This window comes from Neoarius graeffei, chromosome 5 (assembly GCF_027579695.1).
Source record: "Neoarius graeffei isolate fNeoGra1 chromosome 5, fNeoGra1.pri, whole genome shotgun sequence".
NCBI lineage: Eukaryota > Metazoa > Chordata > Actinopteri > Siluriformes > Ariidae > Neoarius > Neoarius graeffei.
This window is the reverse complement of record NC_083573.1, coordinates 63021714-63042634: the sequence shown is the minus strand read 5'-3', so window position 1 is coordinate 63042634 and position 20921 is coordinate 63021714. Positions and strand designations below refer to the sequence as shown.

Genomic DNA, 20921 nt, shown 5'->3' with positions numbered 1-20921 from the left:
TAAGTAAGATAGAATGCCTTTATTGTCACTGTACAAATGTACAATGAAATTTAGTTCATCATAGGAGAGCAAAGTCACATAGACACGGGGAGAACATGCAAACTCCATACAGAAAGGCCCCCGTCAGCTGCTGGGCTCGAACCTAGAACCTTCTTGCTGTGAGGCAACAGTGCTAACCACTACACCACTGTTGTATGAGATTAAAGAGTAGATTCTTAGGTAAAATGTGAGGCATTTAATCTATGCTAATTTCAAACCACCATGCTGGTACAGCAAGCGAAACAATTACTGGCAGGGGTGGGGATGGTTGTAACACCTCATAAGAATTACAGCTCATATAGAAGAAGACTTTTTTGCATCATGTCCATGGAGCCCTTTGGAAATTCCAAACCCAAAGGAAAGTGGATCAGATGTATAAATTGCAAGTTCTGTGCCCAGGAAAACTGCACCCCTGGTAGACCTACATGCATCTGTCACCACGGTGACTCTGATTACTCTGATTAGACAGATAACACACACACACTCAAGTTCATCTCACATCACACACATCACATTATCTCTAGCCGCTTTATCCTTCTACAGGGTCGCAGGCAAGCTGGAGCCTATCCCAGCTGACTACGGGTGAAAGGCGGGGTACACCCTGGACAAGTCGCCAGGTCATCACAGGGCTGACACATAGACACAGACAACCATTCACACTCACACCTACAGTCAATTTAGAGTCACCAGTTAACCTAACCTGCATGTCTTTGGACTGTGGGGGAAACCGGAGCACCCGGAGGAAACCCACGCGGACACGGGGAGAACATGCAAACTCCACACAGAAAGGCCCTCGCCGGCCCCGGGGCTCAAACCCAGGACCTTCTTACTGTGAGGCGACAGCGCTAATCACTACACCACCGTGCCGCCCCACTCAAGTTCATGTTTTATCATTTCAAAGCAAAACACAGTGTGTACGGTATGTTTGTTGGTTTATTGTTTGTTGGCCAAAAGTCTTCCTGGAATTTTACATTGATTATGATGAGTTGTATCTGACCCCCTGCTGAAGGTTTCCGTTCATATGTGTTATACGTTCCATTCATATGTGTCAGTAGGTATTAGCAGATGTTCTTTAAGAAAGCTCTTCTAATGTTAGGATGCACACCACTGACACCATTCTTCATTTAGCCATCACTGTTGAGTTCCTTTTGTTCTTAGCGCACCACAGGAAGATGCTCAAGTGTTGGCACATGTACAATAAACTTATATCGATGCATAGTTTGTGGTGTGGTCTTAATTTTTAATTCTTCAATTTTACTGTGACAATTTACCCCAGGTTGTGTTACAACATACCCTGATAGTGGGGTAGGTTGTAACATTGGCACTCCTTGCATTTGACATCAGATAATGAATTCTGTGATATAGTTGGAGAAGTTGAAAACATTTGGTATTTGTAGTTGACAAATGAGGGGACTTTGGGTCAAAATTTGAGTGCTCTGTCACAAAAATTCTGTAAGTTATAGGTGCTAAGACAAAAAGTGTCACATCCATCCCTGGTCTCTGCTACAGTACATTTCGTGCAACTTGTATTGTGAACTTCCAAAACAGGCACAATGTAACTATAACATTACCAGAACAGTCCCTTAAGAAGGCAAAATCTATTTTAGAGCAAAAAAAATATCAATTTAAATTAAATCAAATTAAATTTATAAAGACGGTATGACGGAGGGAAAAAATAAACCCTGATTACAAAATCTCCAAAGGCTCTTTTTCTAAAGTGAATATTATGAACAAAAAAACAGATTTAATTAAATTAAACCAACTGGTTTGGGGGAAAATGCAAAATATCCAATGCTCTGAAAGTGTTGTTGATAAACTGTGCCTTACCAAGTCAGTGTATATCATCTGGGATAGCATGTGAAGCTGGCACTAAAAGAGGGTTGGAGACACTAGTCGAGGGATCATGGTCCACTCCTCCGTGCAGAATATTTTGGTTTGTATACATATACATCTCAATTTAGACTAGACCATGTTTTCATTCGGGTTCAAATCCACAGACTGATACGGTCATCGCAAGATACTAATTTTGTGTTTCTTTAGCTGTTTCTGTGTTGATTTGCATGCATAACTGGAATTTAAGGCCAAGTCTTGGGTGGCACAGTGGTGTAATGGTTAGCACTATTGCCTCACAGCAAGAAGGTTCTGCGTTCAAGCCCAGTGGCTGACAGGGGCCTTTCTGTGTGGAGTCTACATGTTTTCCTGGTGTCTGCATGGGTTTCCTCCAGGTGCTCCGGTTTCCCCCACAGTCCAAAGACATTTTGTTAACATGGGGCAACCAAGGCCTGAGGTTGGGCTGAAGTGCCTTGAGCAAGGCATCTAACCCACAACTCCTCCCTAGGTGCTATAGCATAGCTGCCCACCGCTTTGTGTGTGTGTGTATGTGTGTGTGTGCTCATTGCTCACTTGTGTGTACATGTGTGTGTTCACTGCTTCAGGTGGGTTAAATGCAAAGGAGGAATTTCACTGTGTGCTTAATTCTGTGCTTGAGTGTACATGTGACAAATAAAGGCTTTCTTGACTTGGCTTGGCATATGATCCTCTTGACATCGGCAACCAGGTTTTGGGCTGAAATATCCTGGTACTTAGCAGAATTCATGAGGCCTTCAATCTTCACAAGAGCCCCTGAATGAACAACCACAAAAACAACCCCAAAGCATCAATGATCCACCTTCATACTGTACAGTATCAGGTGCTTTTTCGGGTCTGCCAACTCCTTTTGTAACCAAATACGCTGGTGGTGTGCATGGCCAAAAATTCAGATTTTGATTTCATCTGACCACACCATGTGACAGCAATAATAGTTCTAATGACACCTAGTGAAGTTCAGGTACTGCATTTTGTGAGATGTCTTATTTTCTTGGAATGTTTCAAAACAACTTGTGATGAAAATGGTATTTATCAGATTAATTTGGAACTTGAAAACCACAAGACTCAGCAACAGATGTAAACTTTAAATCTGTAATCTTTGGGCTTGTTTTGTCTCTTCTCCACCCTCCTCCTCACTCCATGAGGAACAGTGTACTCATTGTTACTTACAAACTGTTTCATTTATGTGAATCCTTTCTGGCCCTAATTATGCTTAATGGTATTTTAAATGCTGATATATTTTTCATATCCATTGCCTAAATTGTGTGGGTCAACAACCATCTGTCTATTTTGTGTTGCAATTTTTTTCTCCATGATAATGGAAAGTATTTTATATGTGCAATCTTTTACCCCAGGAAAAAAATAACTATTTCAAGAATGACTATTTAAAGTACTAGTTTATTTAAAATATTCCTTGAAACTGTCAATACATTTAGTACATTTAAAATACTGTTATTTTACAAAAGTATAAGAAACACATACATTCCAACAAGAATGGTTTATGATTTAATATTTGCTATTTAAAAATGCTTTCGTGTAAATTTAATAATCCTTGAATAACATCATTGCCGTGGCATCATCGCTCAACCATGGGCTAGTACTAGCTACTAATACTTGAGCACAAAAAATAACAGATTATTGAAATATTATTCCCGTTTTATAGGTAACCCTTGAATTGCAGTGGAGTTTTTTTCTTCTTTTTTTAAATTATGTGCAAACCTGTAATTAAGGTAAAGGGTGGCTATACTTTGAAGAACATTTATGGAATTATGTGGTAAGCAAAAATGTGTTAAATAAACAAAATATGTTTAATATTTTAGATTCTTCAAAGTAGCCAGCGTTTACGTTGATGACGCTTTGCACACTATTGGCATTATCTTAACCAGCTTCATGAGGTAGTCACCTGGAATGTTTTTCAATTAATAGGTATGCCTCGTCAAAAGTTAATTAGTGCAATTTCTTACCTTCATAATGCATTTTAGATCAAACAGTAAATAATAAATAATAAAAAAAATACAGCAAATAGCCCTATTCCACAACTGTAGGGGAGAGCGGAGAGACTTGTGGTAAGTTTTCAACTTTTGTAGACTGTGTGAAATTCTTTGCAGGGAGCAGTCACATTCATTTGTTTGTTCGTTTGTGTGTGAGATTCCTAGATGACATCCTGTCATCGCCTTGCCACAACCAGCGCCATATCACTTCCCTCATGCAGGTCATTCTCGGTGCACTCCTCTCCCTTTCCACCACACATCAGTAGATGAGCCATTGTCTGGACTTCTCCACAGTCACACTTGTCAGTCTCTGAACAGACCCACTTCATCAAATTGGCCATTCTACACCAGTGCGGAGGCAGTTAAGGGCTTTCCAAGTAACATAGGGCTGATGGTGTCCTGCTGCCATCTGTTGCTTGGGTTTTGTTGGTGGTACAATTGGCTCTAGCTCCATAAAGCTATTCTGGCTTTTCAGACGTTTCTTAGCATGCTGGCGATTGTATAAGGGATGTCAGGGGTCTGTGTTTGCCTTGAAATGCTCAGTTGTAGCAGCCTGTCCGTGTATTTCAGATGTTGCCTCAATGCCAGCCTGCTCATAGAGGTATTCAGGTTTTGTTGGCCTCAGACATCCAGTGATTTTCCTGCACGTAATATTCAGTGCAGTGTCCACCTTCTGTGCATGTGCAGAGCGGCTCCAGACAGGACTAACATATTCTGCCTCTGAAAAACAGAGTGCCAGGGCAGCAGTACAAATTGTTGTTGGGTCACTTTCAAAGGAACTGGTTACAAGCTTGTCGATGTTGTTTCTTGTGGTGACCTTTGCTTTGGTTTTCTTGACATGCCTGCAATTGGATAGTGTGTGATCAAGGACCACGCCAAGGTACTTTGGGGCTTCACAGTACTCTAGAAGTACACCATTCCAGTTGTCGTCTAACATGTTGACAGAATTGGTCACCCGATGCTTTGCAGAAAGCACAAGTATTGTCACTTTCAGGGATTGCTGCGAGGAGGCTTCTGTCATGATCTCCAGTCACATTTGTATTGCATTCGAGAATATTTACTACACCCTCTTGCCACAACATTAGCTTCTCAGCTTGTCACATATACTGATCTTCAGGCTTCACTTTTTCTGGCGTTATTTTTTTGTGCGGAGACATGAGACATTGAGGGGAGATGTGGGACATTGTGTTGGGAGACTTGGGACATAGTGTGGAGATGTGGGACAAAAATAAAATACCTAGGCTTACATGTTTAATTTTTATTTATGATCAAAACATGTGAACTGTATGAACACACAATGCTGGTACGGCTATAGAAAAATGTCAGTTCACCAACAACCTGATGAGACAAAACAGTTCCATTCTCAAGAAGGAATGAAATAAATGTAATCCTCCTGTAGGTATGCACCCACATTTTTAACAAACATTTTTAAACAATTTTATATTCATAAACCCCAAGAAAAAACCACAACATGAACTGTCCCAACTCTCCCCATCTGGCCATTAAAAAAAATCCTAAAATGTTTTTCCCCAGAATTTAAGTTTAATAAATAATAGTATATATGGTAACTCTAGGGTGGTATGGTAGTGTAGTGGTTAGCACTGTCCCCTCACAGCAAGAAGGTTCTGGGTTCAAGCCCAGTGGCCGACAGGGGGCCTTTCTGTGCGGAGTTTGCATGCTCCTCCAGCTTCCCCCAAAGGCATGTAGTTAGGTTAACTGGCTACTCTAAATTGACTGTGTGTATGAATGGTTGAGAGGAGAAAACCTCTAAAATAATCCCATAGAAGGCAATGGGAAACCACTACTGTAATATTCCCTAGGAACTCTGATGTATGTCTGGACCTGCCATCAGGCAGAACACTAAAGAAGATAGTAACTGTAGGCTACATACTTTAATTTCCAACAAATCCTGAATTCACAGCATACATTACCTCTACTATAGAATGGAGGCGAAGTAGAAAATACAAGTTTTGGTTGACAAAAATATTGAACTGCACAGACCTTACTGCAGTGTCCAGCTCCATGGCTCAAAAGGAAGTAGGTTACTCTAAGGGGCAACATCTAACTTCTGATGTCATCTAAAACCTGATTGGTTGAAAATAATTTATGGGAATACAAACTATCCCAAGTCTCCCTGCTTTCCTCTATTATGTCAAGAACTACTCAACCAAGTAAAGAGAAATGACAGTGCATCATGACTTTAAAACATGAAGAGTATTTTAATTAATGGAAATAAAGAAAATAAATTAAAAAAAATTTTTTTTACAACTTTATTCATCACACTCTTGTGAAATTCCTCTCTGCATTTAACCCATCTGAAGCACTGAACACACACATGCACAATGAGCACACACACATACCCAGAGCAGTGGGCAGAGATCCTAACAGCACCCAGGGAGCAGTTGGGAGTTAGGTGCCTCACTCAAGAGCACCTCAGTCAAAGGCCGTCCCATATTAACCTAACCACATGTCTTTGAACTGTGGGGGAAACCGGAGCACCCGGAGAGAACATGCAAACTCCACACAGAAAGGCCCCTGCCGGCTGCTGGGCTCTAACCGGGACCAGAACCTTCTTGCTGTGAGGTGACCATGCTAACCACTACACCACCAGAAGGTTTTTGTTTACTGGTTTAATGTGTCCCTCCTTCTGTATGTGAGGCAATAAAATGAGAGGGAAAAGTATTAGCGTGAGCGTTTTGCTGGACTTCCGTGCGCAACTCATATTTTATCTATCTATCTATCTATCTATCTATCTATCTATCTATCTATCTATCTATCTATCTATCTATCTACAATGCTGCTTGAAAGTTTGTGAACCCTTTAGAATTTTCTATATTTCTGCATAAATATGACCTAAAACATCATCAGATTTTCACACAAGTCCTAAAAGTAGACAAAGAGAACCCAGTTAAACAAATGAGACAAAAATATTATACTTGGTCATTTATTTATTGAGGACAATGATCCAATATTACATATCTCTGAGTGGCAAAAGTATGTGAACCTTTGCTTTCAGTATCTCGTGTGACCCCCTTGTGCAGCAATAACTGCAACTAAACATTTCCGCTAACTGTTGATCAGTCCTGCACACCGGCTTGGAGGAATTTTAGCCCATTCCTCCGTACAGAACAGCTTCAACCCTGGGATGTTGGTGGGTTTCCTCACATGAACTGCTTGTTTCAGGTCCTTCCACAACATTTCGATTGGATCAAGGTCAGGACTTTGACTTGGCCATTCCAAAACATCAACTTTATTTTTCTTTAACCATTCTTTGGTAGAACAACTTGTGTGCTTAGGGTCATTGTCTGCATGACCTACCTTCTCTTGAGATTCAGTTCATGGACAGATGTCCTGACATTTTCCTTTAGAATTCACTGGTATAATTCAGAATTCATTGTTCCATCAATGATGGTAAGCCGTCCAGGCCCAGATGCAGCAAAACAGGCCCAAACCATGATACTACCACCACCATGTTTCACAGATGGGATAACGTTCTTATGCTGGAATGCAGTGTTTTCCTTTCTCCAAACATAACGCTTCTCATTTAACCCAAAAAGTTCTATTTTGTTCTCATCCATCCACAAAACATTTTTCCAGTAGCCTTCTGGCTTGTCCACGTGATCTTTAGCAAACTGCAGATGAGCACCAATGTTCTTTTTGGAGAGCAGTGGCTTCCTCCTTGCAAACCCTGCCATGCACACCATTGTTGTTCAGTGTTCTCCTGATGGTGGACTCATGAACATTAACATTAGCCAATGTGAGAGAGGCCTTCAGTTGCTTAGAAGTTACCCTGGAGTCCTTTGTGGCCTCGCCAACTATTACATGCCTTGCTCTTGGAGTGATCTTTGTTGGTCGATCACTCCTGGGGAGGGTAACAATGGTCTTGAATTTGCTCCATTTGTACACAATCTGTCTGACTGTGGATTGGTGGAGTCCAAACTCTTTAGAGATGGTTTTGTAACCTTTTCCAGCCTGATGAGCATCAACAACGCTTTTTCTGAGGTCCTCAGAAATCTCCTTTGTTCGTGCCATGATACACTTCCACAAACGTGTTGTGAAGATCAGACTTTGATAGATCCCTGTTCTTGAAATAAAACAGGGTGCCCACTCACACCTGATTGTCATTCCATTGATTGAAAACACCTGACTCTAATTTCACCTTCAAATTAACTGCTAATCCTAGAGGTTCACATACTTTTGCCACTCACAGATATGTAATATTGGATCATTTTCCTGGGCGGCATGGTGATGTAGTGGTTAGCACTGTTGCCTTACAGCAAGAAGGTTCTGGGTTCGAGCCCAGCGGATGGCAAGGGCCTTTCTGTGTGGAGTTTGCATGTTCTCCCAGTGTCTGCATGGGTTTCCTCCAGGTGCTCTGGTTTCCCCCACAGTCCAAAGACATGCAGGTGGCTCTAAATTGACTGTGAGTGTGAATGGTTGTTTGTCTCTGTGTCAGCCCTGTGATGACCTGGTGACTTGTCCAGGGTGTACCCCGCCTCTCGCCATAGTCAGCTGGGATAGACTCCAGCTTGCCTGTGACCCTGTAGAACAGGATAAGCGGCTACAGATAATGGATGGGTAGATTATTTTCCTCAATAAATAATTGACCAAGTATAATATTTTTGTCTCATTTGTTTAACTGGGTTCTCTTTATCTACTTTTAGGACTTGTATGAAAATCTGATGATGTTTTAGGTCATATTTATGCAGAAATGTAGAAAATTCTAAAAGGTTCACAAACTTTCAAGCACCTATCTATCTATCTATGGTATTAACTAACCTGTATAAACCAAGACCTTCTCAATGTAATCCATGCCTTCATTACATCATGCCTGGACTACTGCAATTCCCTCTACCTCGGCCTCCCCGTCTTCACTAATGAGTCTGCAGTTGGTTCAAAATGCAGCAGCGAGACTGTTGACTGGTACAAGGAAGCGTGAACATATCACCCTAAATGGGCAGGCCTCTGCTTACATCACTGAACTTCTCCAGCCCCATTCAGTCACCAGGTCTCTTAGGTCCTCTAGCAAAGAACAACTACATGTGCCACGGTCACGACTGAAACAGAAAGGTGAATGGGCCTTTGCTGTGGCTGCTCCCCGACTGTGGAACCAGTTACTCTCAGATATTAGATGCACCCCCTCTATTCCCACCTTTAAATCTAGATTAAAAACTCACCTCTATTCACTAGCTTTCTTAGTCCCGTAATCCTATTTCTTGTGTGTCTGTGTTCCAAATTTGTCTATTATTATTCTCATCTCATCTCATTATCTGTAGCCGCTTTATCCTGTTCTACAGGGTCGCAGGCAAGCTGGAGCCTATCCCAGCTGACTACGGGCGAAAGGCGGGGTACACCCTGGACAAATCGCCAGGTCATCACAGGGCTGACACATAGACACAGACAACCATTCACACTCACATTCACACCTACGGTCAATTTAGAGTCAACAGTTAACCTAACCTGCATGTCTTTGGACTGTGGGGGAAACCGGAGCACCCGGAGGAAACCCATGCGGACACGGGGAGAACATGCAAACTCCACACAGAAAGGCCCTCGCAGGCCACAGGGCTCAAACCCAGGACCTTCTTGCTGTGAGGCGACAGTGCTAACCACTACACCACCGTGCCGCCCCGTCTTTTATTATTATTATTATTATTATTATTGTTATGTACAGCACTTTGGTCAGTGGTAGCTGTGTTTAAACGTGCTTTATAAATAAATTTTACTTACTTACTTTTACAATGACGTAAACCCCATTATGCTAAATAACACATAAAGGGTGGCACGGTGGTGTAGCGGTTAGCGCTGTCGCCTCACAGCAAGAAGGTCCGGGTTCGAGCCCCGTGGCCGGCGAGGACCTTTCTGTGCGGAGTTTGCATGTTCTCCCCGTGTCCTCGTGGGTTTCCTCCGGGTGCTCCCGTTTCCCCCACAGTCCAAAAATGCAGGTTAGGTTAACTGTTGACTCTAAATTGACCGTAGGTGTGAATGTGAGTGTGAATGGTTGTCTGTGTCTATGTGTCAGCCCTGTGATGACCTGGCGACTTGTCCAGGGTGTACCCCGCCTCTCGCCCGTAGTCAGCTGGGATAGGCTCCAGCTTGCCTGCGACCCTGTAGAACAGGATAAAGCGGCTAGAGATGATGAGATGGGTCTGTTCGTGTATAGGCCTAGAACTGCTTCCTGTAACTTTGTCAGGCAAATAATAACCATAAATGACCATGTTTTTATCTTGTTCCTGTAAATGGCTCCTGTCCCAGTTTAGTTCCCAGCTGCTGCATTTTTTTTCCCCTGACAGCACAACATTAAACCTCTGAGCTGCTTCTCCATCCACAGTAAAAACTTCTAAGTAGTTCAGACGATATTCTGTTTTATATGAGTTTAAAGTGTTCTGGGAAGAAAAGTGTTTGGCAGACCCTTATTTGGAGGTGTTTAATAATCAGTATAAGTGGCACACAGTGAGGCCAATGAGAGAGAGAGAGAGAGAGAGAGAGTGAGCTGTTATTGACGCCCAGCCCACACTGCTCTCTCACACCAGCAGAGGACGGGAGAGATACTGCAGCACTTTGACTTTACAGCTGTTTATGTGTCTGTTACCGAGGGATGACAAAACTTCTGGAGTGGGAAACTTTCCGGACAATGTGAGAAAGCCATGAAGGTAAAGCTGAGAGTGGTTTGGGATGCTGTCCGAGTGTTTATGACCCTTTGGTCTGTGTTCAGCGTTCACACGGTTTTGCTGGTCCACGGTCAGGAAGGTAAGTTCACCCTCCTTATATTACACCCAAACTACTGTACACATCGTTATTGCTTTCAGAAATTCTGAATAATTAGTCGATAGATGTGTCATCAGTGCACTGATTAGTTCAGAAAGAAGAACTATACAGAGCCAGACTGCAAAACCTTATTTCCCTTTTCCTATGTGAGCTTTTCCTGTGTTTGTTTGTTTGTTTGTTTGTTTGTTTTTCCCCCTCTGCATCTTATGAGATCAGTTAGTAATGCATTTGATCACCCATTTCTTGTTTGTTAGTTTGCTTGCATGCATGCACCATGCTTTTTCTGTCAGAGGTTAGTAATCTTCTTGGACTTTATAAAGTAACATTGTGTTGGATTGAAAAGTACTTCACACAAACCTGCCCTGATGTTTACACAACAGAACAGATGTTTCAGTTCGTGATAATGCATCCCCCTTCGCCACGCTGTGTATAGTATTATAAAATGCTCCGCTATCCCTGGTGAAAAATAAATGTGCTAAGTGTACTAAAATTTAGCATACTTTTGTGTACTTGAAGCCACACTAATCATCAATATACTTCAATTGTGTTTAGTTAACTTGAGGCATGCTATTTTGGAACAACTAATTTTGTCCTAAATATATTTTAATTGTAATTAAATTGTAGAAAAGTGCAACTTGAAGTGTATTTAGTGTACTTTTATGTGCTAAAGTGGAACAACTTAAAGTATATTTTGTATACTTTAAGTATATGACTTTATATGTACTAATATGCTTAATCTCATCTCATTATCTGTAGCCGCTTTATCCTGTTCTACAGGGCCGCAGGCAAGCTGGAGCCTATCCCAGCTGACTACGGGCGAAAGGCGGGGTACACCCTGGACAAGTCGCCAGGTCATCACAGGGCTGACACATAGACACAGACAACCATTCACACTCACACCTACGGTCAATTTAGAGCCACCAGTTAACCTAATCTGCATGTCTTTGGACTGTGGGGGAAACCGGAGCACCCAGAGGAAACCCACGCGGACAACATGCAAACTCCGCACAGAAAGGCCCTCGCCGGCCACGGGGCTCGAACCCGGACCTTCTTGCTGTGAGGCGACAGCGCTAACCACTACACCACCGTGCCACCCCCTCTGTAAAGTGTAATATAGTATAATTATTTTAAAGTGTGTTAAGTGTTGGCGTGAAAGCGCGATGTTGGTATACTTTTTATATATTTACAAAAAGTACCATTTGTGTAAGTACATTTTCAATATACTATTGAAAATATGAATATACTTTAAATACAATAAAGTTAAAAAAAATTTTCGCCAGGGATGTTACAAATGAGTTATTTATATGTTCAGTTTGACTGCAAGCAACCCAGAAAGTGAACATCACAGTGGCCAGTTCATATACAGGCAAGATATGCCATTACTACCACCACCAACAAAAAGAAGCTTAATTTACATCATGTCTTTCACCAACCCAAGGATGCTTTACGAAGGAATGGCACTACAGAAAAGGAAGCAAATCAACAACAAAAAAGACATAGTCTTTTAGTCACATAACCCAAGATGACAGTTTACGTTGGCATAAAGATAACGGACTAGGTCAAAGCATGGTCAAAAATAGAACAGTCAATGACCAGAAGAAGAAATGTCAGGAGGAGGGATAGCAAAGCGAGAAGAGCGATGATATTTGAATTTGGGAAGAGATATACAATCCTGAAGACACTGAAGGAGAGAATTCCACAGCTTGGGGGCTGCAACCCTAAAAGCCTGAAATGTCCAACTGTAAATCACAGACACATCACAGCCCAGTTTCCCAAAAGAATGACGAACGGGCCTTGTAGTGCGACATAATTGAAGAACAGCGACGTGGCCCCATGACACCCCGACGAAAAGTCTAGCATGTCAAGACTTTTAGTATTTTCTTGCCTAGTTTGACAACTCCAAAGACGTGTTCCTTGACACTCATTCTGTCGCCATGATTGACAATTTCTTGACCCTCCTCTACGACGACATGCAAGGACGTGAACGGTGATTGGTCAGGGTCAAACTTGTAGTGTTGCCAGTCTCCCGCCTGAGACACGGGAAGAATTTCTGGCACTATGATTGCTTAATCTGACATGAAGGACAAAAATATCATGTAGTCTGAGCTTGGCATTAGAATGAAAGAGTTTCCATTTTGATGCTTGCTCTACCAACGAGTGATAATTCTGTGATGTGAAACTCGTTCAGGATTGTAATGGACTGTCTGAGCATCAGTCTGCTCTGTGTTTACCCTTACACACACCAGTTTGTCCCAGCATGAGTGGGGTTAGTGTGAATCACAGTGGCCACATCCACAGAGTGAGGAGGTAAAGATTACTGGATAAACACACTCCCTTGCCAAGTCTCTGTGTACTTTGTCTACACAGCAGGGAGCAAATCTCTGGATTCCAGCAGCAGCATCATAGAGGAAGTTGACTGATGCTAGGGTTATTACTTTACATGATTCGAATGTTTTAACAAGCCACAAAGATTTTACGAGTCATTGGAATTAGGCAACATAATGAACAGGAGAGAAGATTTCCTGAGGTGAATTTGCTGTCACTACATGATGGACAGAAAGGTATTATGAAGGTGACAGCCTGAACAGCTGAACATCCTGTCAGGCCTGCGGGGACGTGCCTACCCCACTGAGGTGAAAATAAAAATGATTTGTTCCCTCATAGGGTGTGATGCCTTACCGAAATTTCGAATCCCTGCTTTAGTTAGCCTTTGACTTGTCTTTGAAGTGATTTCTTTGAAAAGATGATGAGATTCATTTATCTGAAGAAATGTGCATAGTCTATTTAATCCACTGTAGCTTTTATATGAACTGAGTCATCTCGTTCATAAGAGATTATGATGATGTTGAAAAAAAGAACATAAAAACATTGGCGTATTAAAAAAATGTTTTTAATTTCTCAAAATGGCTAATATTAAGCTGCATTAAAGGCAAGGAAGCACTACAAATTGAAACATGTCTCCTCATGACTGGGGTCCCTAGAAGTAATTACAGCAGAAAGTTTAAGTTCCAGCTGTTCCCAGTTACTGCTTCACAACAGGAAGGGTAATCTAATAATGAAACTATAACGCTAGAGACAAACCAGGTAGAAAAAGAACACGTAATTTGAATAGAACTTTGTAAATATATCACATCACAAAAATATCTAAAACGTCCAAAGATCAACAAAAATCAAAATCTTTCACTCTGGGTGGTGGCAAATCCAGTACAAGCAGTCTTTCGTCCGTGACAATCCATGGCCGTGGTATTTCCAGGGAATCTCAAGGGAGGTATGTGGGAGGGGAAGAGGGAGCGAAAACAAATGAGTTGCAAACCGATTAAGTTAGTGCCCAGTAGTTAGTTAGTGGTGGGATGTGGAAATGGAACTGTAACACACAAGTTCACCTTATCATGGGCCTTGAGTATGGCATTAAAAACATGTCGAAAGATGTACTTTCCAGGTCCGTTGTATAAGACTTTGAGCCAAACCATAGATCCAGCCCTCTGGCCATGGTGAGTCACACACTCAGACTGCTGAACTTCATGAAATGAGGGTCATTAACTGTCTGACTATAAATGTGTGTTTATTTTCTTGTACTGATGATGAAGACTTGTTCATCACACAAAAGGGTTTCTGATGATGCTTATATCAAGAAGAATGTAATGGATCACTGGAACCGAACCTGCATAGTCATAAGGCCATGTGGGAATATCAGCGTGGGTTGAGAACAAGAATGAATACTATAAAAGAAACATGTCCTATTTGTGACTTTTTGAAGTCATTCTTATTTCATATACTAACCATGGAACACCATATTTCTAAGTGCGCACACACACACACACACACACACACACACACACACTCTTCCTCAGATTTGCTATGAAAAGGTTGCTTTCAGGACTCCTGATTATTCACCTTCACGCAAAACCAATTCTTAACAAGAACTCACTGTAATTATAATTTTTAATCAAAATGTGACTGAAAAGCCCCTGGAGTATGACAACCACCAGGGAACTTGGCAGACTCTGGTTCCACACAGGACTCAGCTGTTGTGCTTGTACTGCCCAGCCATTTTCACAGTTCTTGTGCCAGCACATCAGTGCAATGCTGTGGATGAAACCTCCCACCTGCACATTGCTAACAGTGTGTTATTAACACTGCCACTGCACTATATCCACCTTACTGCAGCGTTTGGTGAGAGATCTACACAGCACTACATTGGGAATGCATACTAGATAAAAGTATGTCTTTCCTGCACAGGAAACATAATACAGCCTTATGTAACATTTTTTTTTTTTTTTTTTTTTTTTTTATATAATTGACATTCATCGCTGTTGGTTATAGATGAATACTCATTCAAATTCAGTAAACAAGACCACGAGAAGTTCAAGTTATTATCGTTTTGAAAATATTTGTTCAAGACTGCATTTTGTTTGCTCAATATTTGTGCAGCACTTGCCTTGCTTTAAATATGTCTTGTAAATATGCCCGTATGTATTGAAGAACAACTTTATTTATCACATGCTTGTGAAATTCCTTTCTGCATTTAACCCATCTGAAGCAGTGAACACACACATACACAATGAGCACACACATGTACCCAGAGCAGTGGGCAGCCGTGCTAACAGCGCCTGGGGAGCAGTTGGGATTTAGGTGCCTTGCTCAAGGGCACCTCAGCCTAAGGCTGTCCCATATTAACCTAAGGAAAAATTTATTTAAAAATCTATCTATTTTCTCAGGGCGGCACGGTGGTGTAGTGGTTAGCACTGTCGCCTCACAGTAAGAAGGTCCTGGGTTCGAGCCCAGCGGCTGACGAGGGCCTTTCTGTGTGGAGTTTGCATGTTCTCCCCGTGTCCGTGTGGGTTTCCTCCGGGTGCTTGGGTTTCCCCCACAGTCCAAAGACATGCAAGTTAGGCTAATTGGTGGCTCTAAATTGACTGACTGTAGGTGTGAGTGTGAATGGTTGTCTGTGTCTGTGTGTCAGCCCTGTGATGATCTGGCGACTTGTCCAGGGTGTACCCCGCCTCTCACCCATAGTCAGCTGGGATAGGCTCCAGCTTGCCTGCGACCCTGTAGAACAGGACAAGTGGCTACGGATAGATGGATCGATTTTTCTCAGCACTTTTTAGTTTTGACTGTTGTTTCCACTGCAGGTGATGGTTGTGGACACACAGTCTTGAGTCCCAAGAGTGGCACCGTGGCCTCACGGAACTACCCCGGCACCTACCCCAACCACACACAGTGTGTGTGGACCCTGAAAGTGCCGACAGGATACACACTGCGCCTCACCTTCGGGGACTTTGACCTGGAATGGAGTAAGGACTGCAAAGCTGGATCTCTTACCATCACTGACAAAAGTAAAGCCATCAACTTGGGTAAGGAATTAATGTGCTTGTTTATATACGGCAACATACACAATGCACAGGAGCAAGATTAAATGCAAAACTATTAGTAGAACATATTCAACTTCAAAATACAGTACCGGTCAAAAGTTTGGACACACCTTCTAGTTCAGTAGTTTTTTTTTATTTTTATTGATTTAAAAGACACTTCAGGTCTTAAAGTAATGATGGATGTCATTTCTCTTTACTTAGTTGAGCGGTTCTTAACATAATATGGATTACTACAGTTGTGGAATAGGGCTATTTACTGTATTTTTATTATTTACTGTTTGAGCTCAGACACATTAAGAAGAAAAGAAATTGCACTAATTAACTTTTTTGACGAGGCACCTGTTAAATGAAAATCATTCCAGGTGACTACCTCATGAAGCTGGTTAAGATAATGCCAATAGTGTGCAAAGCGTCATCAAGGTAAATGCTGACTACTTTGAAGAATCTAAAATATGAATCATTTTTTGACCACATAATTCCAGATATGTTCTATATATTATTTCATAGTTTTGATGTCTTCAGTATTGTTCTACAATGTAGAAAATAGTCAAAATACATAAAGACTTATGAATGACTAGGTGTGTCCAGACTTTTGACTACTACTGTAGGTTCTACACGTAACCCTTTTGCAGGGCGTTCCCTGTACGTTAGAATTTCTCTGGTACTTACTACTCTACCTATAGCTAACTATGTATGTGTACATACTATGGGCCTCATTTATCTTTTAGTAAAGTTGTGTTTAAATTATTTCATAGGCCAAAACAAACCACAAACCTGCCCCAGATTTACAGAAGTTCCTGTAACACTGTTTTTTAAATTGATGTGTGTATGCTCATAAATCCCAATCAGCCATAAATTACCAAATGCGCTCATGGCACATTCATGACACCTGCACAACTTCATAAAAGGCAAAAAGCTCACAGAGAGCTGAAAATATCAAATGGTTAATGAGTGCCTCCTAAACACAGAGTGCATTAAATCTTCTAGTAATGCAGCAGAGCCATTGCATAAAAGCTCTTCGTGCTTTTATAGGTCACCATTTCTTTTGTCCTAATTGAACAGATAGTCTTTTCTTTTTCATCTTTAGTCTTTTTTTAGGTCATTAATATGAAAAGTATATTGTATGGGCAAGTGAAGATATTAAATCGTCAAATGAACCTGGATATAAAATTGCAGTAACTCGTACCAATGATAAAATTTGATGTTTTAAATTGAGATTCACATTAGTGACTCTCCTTATATGGAAATTCTACAAAATCAAGAAATCTCTGAGGATACTTTTTTTCCTTTCCCTTGAAGTAACTTTCATTAGCACCACATTTCTTGTGTAAATGCTTCTGTGAATGATTTATAAATAAATTAGTTCAGATCCAGCTGAACAAATGAGGCCCAATGAAAAATACCTGAATGCGTCCATGCTCATGTTTAAAAGATATTCATACGGCTGAATTTAATTAACCCACGGTGATCATGTTTGGGCATTAAAACAGCTTATGGATGCATCATACACATTCCTTCAGATAAGTTCTTATCCTGAGGATAAGCTAAAGTCTGGTTTGTTCACCACAGGACCTGAGGTGTTACTACTCTATAGTTACACCGCTGATTGTGTTGGCGTTATTGGCAAATTCCAAACGGCCTTCCTGCCAAGACGTGTGCCTACACAAGCAGGTTGCATACCACTCTCCAGAAGTTACATGATCATGAAACTCTTGACAAATACACTCTCTCACACATACATTGTTCAAGGCAAGTGATGAGATTCAGCATGAGGAATCCAGGCTCCCTGGGGCCTGCTATATCTCTCAGGATATGCTTTTGCATGTGAAACAGTCGGTGCCATTTTGAGCAGCAGGGGAATGCGATTGTGCAGGTCTAGTAGGCCTCAGGCTTGTGTGTTTCTGTATGATTCAAGTACTGAGAGACACGTTCTGTTAGCACTGTTCGTATGAGTCAGTAATTATGCCAGCTTGTCTTTGAAACGCATTCCCTACAACCCTATGTTTTTGTGTTTTTGAAGTTGCTTGATACGGTGGATTAGCTGAGATGTGTATTTGCAAGCGTGTGTGTGTGTGTGCGCGCGCGTGTGTGTGTGTGTATAACTAATCGGAAAGCATTCTGAGAAACAATTATTCATACGTGTGTCTGTGTTATACAGGACCTCTGTGTGGACAGCTGGCTGCCTCAGACAAGAGCATGTTGGTGAACAGTAGTGAAGTGACAGTGCACTTTGTGTCCAGCACTCACCGCTCTGGACGAGGCTTCCTGCTGTCTTACTCAACCAACCGACACCCAGGTATCACACACTGGCCTTTTCTGCAAGCTGCGATTGTCAGTCTTCTCACATACTTCATAACCTCCCTTCGAACCCCACAGTTAATGTTTCACAGTGTAAATCTTAAAGCTTGACGGCCTTTTGGTTTCATAAAATCAGTGAAATTTAGTTCCCTCTGAAATTTGGTCATTGTGATATGTTTATTTCTGTAATATCTCATATCAGGCCATTCTGTGGCTGGGAAGTTATTTAATTTGAAGGGATTCCCTAGCAACACGGGCGATTGCTCTAAGACAACGAGGTCAGCCTCCTCTAAAAATGACGAACATCGTGTAGGATGAATTGCGCTAGGCTTATGTTATAGCCGACCTTATAACATTGCTATTTCAGATCCAGAATCATAGAAATATATGTGCTCAACCCAACTACAGTGCGAAATCATTCCGTTATAACTTTCCCCAGTTCGCCTAATGTGTGCGTGAGTTTTTCCCCCTCGTGACAGCGCGACGCAGCCCAGCCTCAGTGGATTGGGAGCTATGTGCTTGTCAATCTCAAAATGCAAGACGATTATTGGACAAATACTGCGAAAATGCCCGCCCACGGAGTCTCACGGACTCCCAGCCTCAATGGACTTCAACGGCATTTGGGAGCTCTGCGCTTTTCAATCTCAAAATGCAAGATGGTTATTGGACAAATACTGCGAAAATGCCCGCCCACGGACTCCGAGCCTCACATGGGAGGGACATGGCAGTTTCCGCGAAGAGACGTGATTGGTGAAAGCGACCGGATATTTTCTTTGATTGACAGCTCGTTTCAACTATAGACAGGCAGCGGACAGTGTTGCCAGATTGGGCGATTTACCTCCCAATTGGGAGGTTTTAAGTGCATGGTTTTGAACATATTTTGGGTTGGATAACGTCAGCAGTATCTGGCAACATCAGTTCAGTCCCATGTGGATTCGCAAGTGCTGTGGTGTATTGTAAGAGATCAGCTTACATTTCGATTTCATTCATTACATATGGTTTCTACCAGCTTTTTTAGTTTGTATATATTTTCATTGTAAATAAAGTGTAAATATAGTGTTGTCAAGTTTGCTTTCTTAGTTCCAGAAATTTCGTTTATTTGAGTGACTGAACTTGAACTTGAGGGGGCTAGTCAGCTAGCAAGAAAGCTGCGCACGGATGCCAAGCATTGCTGATTTAATTTTGGCGAAGCCATTTGCCAGTCTTCCTTTCGAGGAAAAAATTAAAATTAAAGAGCAGGGTAGACCAACGCCTCAAATTGACTTGGTGAAAAAGGTAGGGAATAATACTCGTTCCTTTCAGCTCTCCTGGTACGAGAAAGTGAATTGGCTAACAGCAAGTGACCCACATCAACAACAGTGAATAGGCTACTTTAGTAATATGTCATGGATGGACCAAAAATATAGAATCTATTTAAAATGTTTATGCTGAGTATATTATATTGGAATATGTTTTTCCGGATATGAATTAAACACCGCTACAATTTGGAAAACATTTTTAAACAAAAACACAGCCGAGGTCAATTTTTAAACAACATGCCACAATTTTAAAATATAAAATGTTAAAATATACCCCCCCCCCAACACCACCATCATGTATATTGGACAGTAGGCTAATGGGCCAAAAGAACCTGTTATTTCACAGTTTGTGACGCTGCCAACAATCAGCCAGATCAGAGGCAAGAGTATGGGCAAAATTTATGTGTTTTTTCTTTTAAAATCTGGAAATATCGTAACCGACCAGCCTCCCCTGTTTGAAAGACTACCAGCCGCCACTGCCTAGCAAATAATATGCATGAAATTGCTCGCTTCGCACAGTCAAGCAGACAAAGGAAGTCTGTGTGCGCATGCGCAGGTTTACCTTCTTCCTCTTCTTTTGAGTTTTTCAGCAGTTGGCATCCACAGTGTTGCATTACTGCCATCTACAGGTTTACCTTGACTGTGCACTGACAGTTACATCATTCTGTCACTAAACGAACAGCTGATCACACCGAGGTCCTCGCAGACTGCCGATATTTATTATTAGGTTGGACCTGCGTTTCCTTTCCTTCACAACATAACGTCTTTTCTTCTTGCTTCCCGTTACTGTAGTCGGTCTTTCACCTTTCATTCGCACACTCACGTCCTCCATTTTTCTCTCCTGTTTCAAATTTGTTTCCCACAATGCCTTGTGCGAACAGGGAAAGCCCACCATGTGATGCATGACGTAGTATTTTAATTGGGTCATAGTGAAGCAGGAAAAAATAGCGGAGAATTTAGGGCCACGGGGCCCTAAAGTCATTAATTGTTCTTTTTTTTTTTTTTAACTAATAAAATTGGAAGTCTGTGATTTTGAATTCAGTAGCTTTCAGTCCACTAAACAAAAATAACTGGGTGTCAGGGAAAATTCTTTTTATGACCTATGCTTGAAAAACCTGAAAGGCAGTCCACCTTTTAAAAATCAGTGTTTTACAATATTCTGTAGCTCTGTAGAAACCTTTTACCCAAGTATTACAAGCCAGATGTGTACCTTAGTAGAGAGTCTGGTCATTTTCATGATCAAACATGGCCAAAAGTGTCCAGCTTTCACATGAAGAGAACAACGTCTG

The 20921-nt window shown here is 41.6% G+C and overlaps 1 protein-coding gene across 2 annotated transcripts in view; it reads left to right on the top strand.

The window, feature by feature from the left end:
- Window positions 1-10435: 10435 nt before the first annotated feature.
- Window positions 10436-20921, top strand: part of si:dkey-34d22.1 (discoidin, CUB and LCCL domain-containing protein 1) — a 36349-nt gene continuing 25863 nt past the window's right edge. Inside the window, exons 1-3 of one of the 2 annotated variants that reach the window (XM_060922214.1) lie at window positions 10436-10646; window positions 15797-16018; window positions 18195-18332. In XM_060922214.1, coding sequence (XP_060778197.1) covers window positions 10544-10646; window positions 15797-16018; window positions 18195-18332 — 463 coding nt within the window. In that variant the 5' untranslated portion in view covers window positions 10436-10543. The remainder of the gene's footprint in view (window positions 10647-15796; window positions 16019-18194; window positions 18333-20921) is intronic. The other variant, XM_060922215.1, reaches the window with a different exon arrangement.